This window comes from Zea mays, chromosome 1 (assembly GCF_902167145.1).
Source record: "Zea mays cultivar B73 chromosome 1, Zm-B73-REFERENCE-NAM-5.0, whole genome shotgun sequence".
NCBI lineage: Eukaryota > Viridiplantae > Streptophyta > Magnoliopsida > Poales > Poaceae > Zea > Zea mays.
In genome coordinates this window covers 77,142,846-77,150,675 of record NC_050096.1, presented here as the reverse complement: position 1 = coordinate 77,150,675, position 7,830 = coordinate 77,142,846, and the positions used below count along the sequence as shown (strand labels likewise).

The 7,830-nt window shown below is 53.2% G+C and overlaps 1 protein-coding gene across 1 annotated transcript; it reads left to right on the top strand.

Moving 5' to 3' along the window:
* Window positions 1-244: 244 nt before the first annotated feature.
* On the top strand, window positions 245-1,110 carry LOC103636710 (zinc finger protein 36). Its single transcript, XM_008659057.3, has one exon. It carries the CDS (start codon window positions 314-316, stop codon window positions 848-850), a length of 537 nt encoding a protein of 178 aa, XP_008657279.1. The 5' UTR covers window positions 245-313; the 3' UTR covers window positions 851-1,110.
* Window positions 1,111-7,830: the final 6,720 nt, after the last annotated feature.

Here is a 7,830-nt window from a genome sequence, read left to right as displayed (position 1 = left end):
GAAGTATAACTATAATCCATGCATGCACACGTGTGCCAATTGCACCGTAAATTAATAAATCCCTAATATATATCCACTCTAGCACGGATGCATGCATCATACATTCGGCATCGTGCTAATTTGACCCACCTTCTCGGCCACACCCATTCCTCGGTCGTACATCATATAAAAACACCACTTGCACCTAGCTTGGTATATATATACGGACGCTTACTATGCCGTTAGCTCATCGAACTTGCTAAACCAGCAGAAACTTGACCTAACCAGAGTAGTATTAGCTTTTCAACAAGTCTCTCGCCGCCGTACGTGGTCGATGGCCACCACCCACGACGACTGCGTCTCCCTCTGTCTCATGGCGCTCGCAGCCGCGGGAGGCGGAGGAATGACGACGCAGTCGTACGCTCCGAGCACGGCTGCCTGGACGACGCAAGAGTGCGAGCTCCGCTTCCGGTGCTCCGTCTGTGGCAAGGCCTTCGCGTCGCACCAGGCGCTGGGCGGGCACAAGGCCAGCCACCGCAAGCCGACGCACCTACAGACACAGCAGGCGTCGTCGTCGTCGGTGACGACCTCGTCGGCCGGCAGCGGCGGCGGGCAGGGGAGGCACAGGTGCTCGGTGTGCCATCGGAGCTTCGCGACAGGGCAGGCGCTCGGTGGGCACAAGAGGTGCCATTACTGGGACGGGCTCTCGGTGTCGCTCACCGCGTCGGGGTCCGGGTCGACCGTCAAGGGTTTCGATCTGAATTTGATGCCGGCGACGAGGTGGGGAGAGGAGGAAGAGGTGCAGAGCCCCTTGCCGATCAAGAAGAGGCGGCTGTCCGGCCCGTCCTTGGACCTTAGTTTAACGATTTAGAGTTTCCCTCTCATGCATGAGTTCATCATCTGGAATCCCCCCCCCCCCCCCCCCCCCCCCCCTATCTTCGTTCGTACTCAGAGCTGGTTTGGATGCATGCCCATGTGTATTGTCTATAAATTCATATACGCTGAAGTGATTTTTGATATAGCGTTGAGTTTAAATTTTACATCAAACTGCTCCAACACATACAGATTGAGATAAATACACGATCCAAATCAGGCCTTAACTCAGTTTTGATTTTGTATTTGCACAGTAAATATAATAGACTCTTATTGCGTTTTAAATTTTTTTTGTCGCTCCATCTTCATTTCTTATCTTGGTCTGTGTTTGGGGCTGGCGGCTTCAGAAAAGAAATCTAGATACCTACCTACAATTTCTTTTGTGCAAGACCTCACACTTATCTCCACAAATCTAACCTTTCAAGACAAACTAAAGGTGAGGAAAAAATAACCGTGATACAACTCATAATCAATTACCAAGATTTTTGGGATAGAACTATCTGTTGTTTTTCTACCGATGACCATAAACCTAACATGTTGATTAAAATGTTTAAATACCCAAGATAACATTTAAGCAAGACATACTTACCACCGAAATAAATCTACTACCGAATTAATTATGGAGGAGAGATTAAAAAAGGTGGATTAATCTTGAAATGTTTTACACAAAGTGTGGATAGATTATTCGACATTCGAGTGCCAAAGATGATTACATTCACGAACAAGGATATTATTTGTGTAAAATCAAGAATTTCTATTTCCCTCAATCGATCAACAGTGGACTGAAGCCCTGTGGCTCCGCGAGACACCTTGGTGGTGGTGCGGTGCCCGCCTATGATTCTTTCTCGGCGTCTTAATTCTTTCTCGGCGTCTTAATAGTAACACGGTCTATCAAAACTATATAACGACACTACAAGGAAAAAAAAGCAAAGAGTGTCGGCCAAAAACCCACACTTTTACTGAAATAAGCCGACACTCTTAGTATAAGAGTGTCGGTTGACCGACACTCTTAGCCGACACTCTAAATTAGACGCTCTTATTCGTATAGAAGTGTGGGGACCGACACTCTTAAGTTAAGAGTGTCGGTTCAACACGCAACCGACACTCTTATCTTAAGAGTGTCGGCCAGTGACGTGGCAGACACTCTTATTGAGCGCGCCCGTCACCAGCCTCTCTGGGTGCATATAAGAATGTGGGGACCGACACTCTTACTGAATAATTTTTTTAATACTCAGTTTTATTTTTCTCCCTCCCCGGATGGGAAACCTCCATAACAGCACAATACAAGCACAACATTCAATATATCACAACACAAGCACCATATTCAATATATCATAACACAAGCACCATATTCAATATTCATACAAGTTCAAGTCCATAAGAAAGAAGTTCAAATCCATCTGAAACAAGTTCAAGTCCATAAGAAAGAAGTTCAAATCCATCTGAAACAAGTTCAAGTTCATACAAAACGCAATGATAGTAAGTTCCACATAAGCCTCCATATTAATTCATTCCGTTGGTGGGTCATTGGAGCCGCCGCCACTTGTGTTCATCAATAAGTCCACAAACGTGCTCTGATCCGGAGGCGGACTAGCATGATGTGAGCCCGAACCCTTTAAAAGAAACAAACATTTGTTAGTTTATCGAGTAACTAATTAAACATATACATAGACTACAACATATACATGCATGTTTTCTAGTAACTGCTTAAACAACGAAGCAAATAGAGATGCAAAGGATATCAACTTAACGTACTGATCCTGGTGAGTGTGAGGGCAATCCTGGTGAGTGTGACTGCCTGCGAGGAGGAAATCCCCACGGCATCAGCGGTGGCATCTGTGTTTGCATCGGTGGCCAAATGCCTGGCTGGCGAGGTGCCCACGACATCATTTGCCCTCCTATCACACCCGATGGCATCAATTGGTCTTGGACAGAAGTTGCAGAACCCTGAAACAGAAGACACACTCTTGTTTATGATTTAGAAGTTACGGTGATCAACAATAAAAGTAACTATAGATCATGCAAATGACAAAAGTTTAAAATAGGTCATGTACATGCAAACATGCAGAAACACAGAGAGCAAGCAACCAATGATTATCAGACAAATGATGTTTAGTAGACGATTGTACCTGTGATCCATCCGCCGCTGCAGGGGAGCGATCCGATGATTGTCCAGACACCGGATGTGTGATGATAGGGGGTAGTTGATAAGGCGGCATGCGGAACTGAGTTCCGGCACCTCCGTACATCTGCAAATAGATTATTCATCAGTTTTTCAGTTAATCGAACTTGAGAAACAACGAAATAACAAAAAATTGATACCTGATGTAGCATCCAATTTTGCATTTGTTGCATTTGTTGCTGCACTTGTTGCTTATATTGCGCCATACTCTCCTCCATCTGAGTCATATTCTCAAGTAGCTCTCCTTCACGTGCAGATGATCGTCGGGGTCGATTCGACCCAGCTGAGAAATTGGACCATCTAGTGTAACTCCGATGGGGGACAACACCGTCGCCGATTGCTAACCTGTAAGAGTATCATATATATATGTAGTAAATGACAAGATGTCACTAAACAGTAACAACATGACAAGCGCATATACCTCCCATGCGGCACGCCTCCACCAGCCTTATAAGCCGCCTCCGTATCGAACTCACCAGTGAGCCAGTCCGCTTCTGGACCATTTTTCTCTCTCACGTTCTGAATGTAGCGAGCCTGTGAAAAAATCATCCAAGTTACAAACAAAGGCATATCATGTTCATGTTAGAGTCAATTTTCATACTTATCAGTTTCTCTGTCGCATTACTGTCATTCAGTATTTCCGGATGATTCAGATCAGGACCCTTGTGTCCCTCGACGAAGACTTGAAGCAAAGTAGGCTCCACTCCATTTCGAGCCTCCCGCAACACATGATTAGAAAGTCTAGACCAGGCAATTTGACACACACCATATGTGCGGCCTTGCCAACGTGTCCATCTGCTCCGAAGAAGTGGACCCCTGGCTTGCTCAACTGATTCGTACGATTTCTATTAGATATGGCCAGGAACTCCTCAGAAGCCCAATACTCGCACATCCACGCCCAAGCATCCGAATGGTGGCTCAACCAATCCACCTCACTCTCTTTGTACTGCTGAGCCGTCAAGTGGATTTCCTTTGCCATATTCGCGTCACAATAGTTCCCCTGACGCTTTTGGTACACCGTGACGGCCCTCAATCGTGCTTTATACATCATGCCCTTTACAGCTCTATCTGCTGAGCCATTGAATACCTCACACACATATGGGTCATCTAAGGTATAGGGGTCGCACACGCGAAATTGGCCCTGCAAATTTGAAGATCACCAGAGACTTACAAATGCAAAATCTGAATTCAATTTGAATATCACAAGAGACTTACCCAAAACAAATCCCACAGTTTGCTTGTGTGTGTCCCGTCGCTCCCGTACGGCTTGAGGTCCCAATGAGCCTAGTAATGAGCAGCTATCTCTTGACCGCCCTCAGTCACCATCGCCGGGTAAGCGAATCGCAAACAAATCCCCAACTTTGTGAGGACTGGTGTGCGATGCTCTGTCTCGTCCCAACTAACCTCCTTCCACGCCCTGGTGCCTTTCGGTTCAATAACCCTCCGCTGATCGAAGGGTTTAGAAGGCTTCAATGTGAGGGACCGACGAAACCTGCAAATGAAAGTTTGTTATTTCATAATGAAAATCATTTATTTAAAACTTCAACTTGACAATAAAACTTCAACTCAACAATAAGAATACCTGTTGGCACACCGTGGCGAAGCCTGTGTGGCAGCCTCCTCTGTAGAAGCGTCTGCTCTAGAAGTCTCCTCTACATCCTCCAGTTCTGTGGCAGCTTCCTCAGCCTCCTCGTCCACAGCCGCCTCCGCAGTAGGTGTTGTCGGAGACCATAATTAGGGGTACCCCCAAGACTCCTAATCTCAGCTGGTAACCCCCATCAGCACAAAGCTGCAAAGGCCTGATGGGTGCGTTTAAGTCAAGGCTCGGTCCACTCAAGGGACACGATCTCGCCTCGCCCGAGCCCAGCCTCGGGCAAGGGCAGCCGACCCCGGAGGATTCACGTCTCGCCCGAGGGCCCCCTCAAGCAACGGACACACCTTCGGCTCGCCCGAGGCCCAGTCTTCGCCAAGAAGCAACCTTGGCCAAATCGCCACGACGACCGACCGTATTGCAGGGGCATTTAATGCAAGGATGGCCTGACACCTTATCCTGACGCGCGCCCTTCAGTCGACAGAGCCGAAGTGACCGCAGTCACTTCGCCGCTCCACTGACCGGCCTGACAAGAGGACAGCGCCGCCTGCGCCGCTCCGACTGCTGTGCCACTCGACAGAGTGAGGCTGACAGCAGCCAAGTCCAGCCTTGGGCGCCATAGGAAGCTCCGCCTCGCCCGACCTCAGGGCTCGGCCTTGGCCTCGGCCCCGGAAGACGACAAACTCCGCCTCGCCCGACCCCAGGGCTCGGACTCGGCCTCGGCCCCGGAAGACGACGAACTCCGCCTCGCTCGACCCCAGGGCTCGGACTCGGCCCCGGAAGACGACGAACTCCGCCTCGCCCGACCCCAGGGCTCGGACTTGGCCCTGGCCTCAGCCGACGGTCTCCGCCTCGCCCGACCCAAGGGCTCAGACTCGACCTCGACCTTGGAAGACAGACTCGACCTCGACCTCGGAGGAGCCTCCTCCTCGCCCTACCCAGGGCTCGGACCGACCACGTCACAGGAGGGGCCATCATTACCCTACCCCTAGCTAGCTCTGGCTACGGGGAACAAGACCGGCGTCCCATCTGGCTCGCCCCGGTAAAACAAATAATGATGGCGCCCCGCGTGCTCCATGACGACGGCGACTCTCAGCCCCCTTACGGAAGCAAGGAGACATCAGCAAGGACTCGACAGCCCCGACAGCTGTCCTTCCGCAAGGCTCCAGCGCTCCTCCGACGGCCACGACATCACACGAATAGGGTGCCAAAACCTCTCCGGCTGCCACGACAGCATGTACTTAGGGCACTAGCTCTTCTCTGCTAGACACGTTAGCACACTGCTACATCACCCATTGTACACCTGGACCCTCACCTTACGCCTATAAAAGGAAGGTCCAGGGCCCTCTTATAGAAGGTTGGCCGCGCGGGGAAGGACGGGACGGCACGCGCATAGGCCTCTCGCTCCCTCCCGCGTGGACGCTTGTAACCCCCTACTGCAAGCGCACCCGACCTGGGCGCGAGACAAACACGAAGGCCATGGGTTTCCCCTTTCACGCCTGTCTCCCTCTGCCTTTTCCCCCCTTCGCGCTCTGTCTCGTGCCGACCCATCTGGCTGGGGCACGCGACGACAATTTACTCGTCGGTCCAGGGACCCCCCGGGGTTGAAACGACGACAGTTGGCGCGCCAGGTAGGGGCCTGCTGCGTGTTGACGAACAGCTTCCCGTCAAGCTCCAGATGGGTAGTCTCCAACAACCTTTCCAGCCCGGAATGGTGCTCCATTTCGGGAGTCTTGAGTTCATGTCCCTCGACGGCAGCTACGACATGATACTCCTTCCCCCACCGCACGACAGCGATAATGGCGGCCGACAACCCGCCCGCCGGCGACGGAATCGACGACGTCTTCCCCACGTGGCGGAAGAACAACATTCGGGTTTGTCCCGTCGCCTCCCCCGCCGACGGAGGAGGAGGCGGGGCAACCAAGGCCAAGCAGGAGGCGGCACCTCGTCGGCTGTCGAGCGAGTCGACGGCGCCGGCGCCCCAACGGGGGACACGTCGGGCATCGACCTCGCGTCTGAGACGAAGACGAGCGCCGTTTCCCCGCAACACGCCAACTCCAAGCGGACGGACGACGCCAGCACGCTCGCAAAGGACTTGCTGGGCGTCACCCTCGTACCTGAGACGACGGTGCAGTCTGCCCCTGACGTGACTTCGTCACCGCCCGTCGACCAAGAGGTACCGACCGATTCCCATCTCGTGCCTTTTGGATTCAGCCTCGACCCACCAAGCGACTTCGCTTCGGTGGACGCTTTCATAGAGGCGAGTCCAAACCCTCCGGGGTACGATATGCGGTCACTCTGGGACCGGCTGACAGCCGTCTCGACCTACGGGCCCTCGGGTTCCGAGGAAGATGACGAGCCTGACTTTTGTTGGGATTTCTCCGGACTTGGTAACCCCAGTGCCATGCGGGACTTCATGACCGCATGCGACTACTGCCTTTCCGATTGTTCCGACGGTAGCCGCAGCTTCGGCGACGAGGACTGCGACCCAAGTCGTGAATGTTTCCACGTCGATCTAGGGGGTCCCGGCGAAGGTAACCATCTTGGTATACCGGAAAACGGTGATCCCCCTAGGCCTGCGCCTCGCGTTGACATCCTTCGGGAGCTAGCTGTGGTCCCAGTCCCTGCGGGGGGTCAGGACTCACAGCTCGAGCAAATCTGCGAGATGCAGGCCAGGCTCGACGAGGGAGCAGGAACGCTTGAGCCGTTCCACCGGGACATCGGGCAGGAATGGGCAGGCCAACCTCCGGCCGGAGAAGCGCGTCATCCACCCCAGGGCATCCAGCACCGCATCGCCGACGATGTCAGGGCAAGGCCGCCATCGGCTTCCAGTGGGGTCGGCCAGAACCTGGCTGCAGCGGCAATACTTCTCCGCGCGATGCCGGAACCATCAACCACCGAGGGGCGGCGTATCCAGAGAGAGCTCAAGAATCTCCTGGAGGATGCCGCGGTCCGACGGGCCGAAAGCTCTGCCTCCCGAAGGCAGGGCTACCCCTCGGAGCATCGCGCCGCGACTTCCCGATTCATGCGGGAAGCCTCGGTCCACACCGGGCGCACGCGCAACACAGCGCCTACGGCCCCAGGTCGCCTCGGCAACGAGCACCATCACCGCAACCATCGAGCCCACCTCGACGAGAAGGTGCGCCGAGGCTACCACCCCAGGCGTGGGGGACGCTACGACAGCGGGGAGGATCAGAGTCCCTCG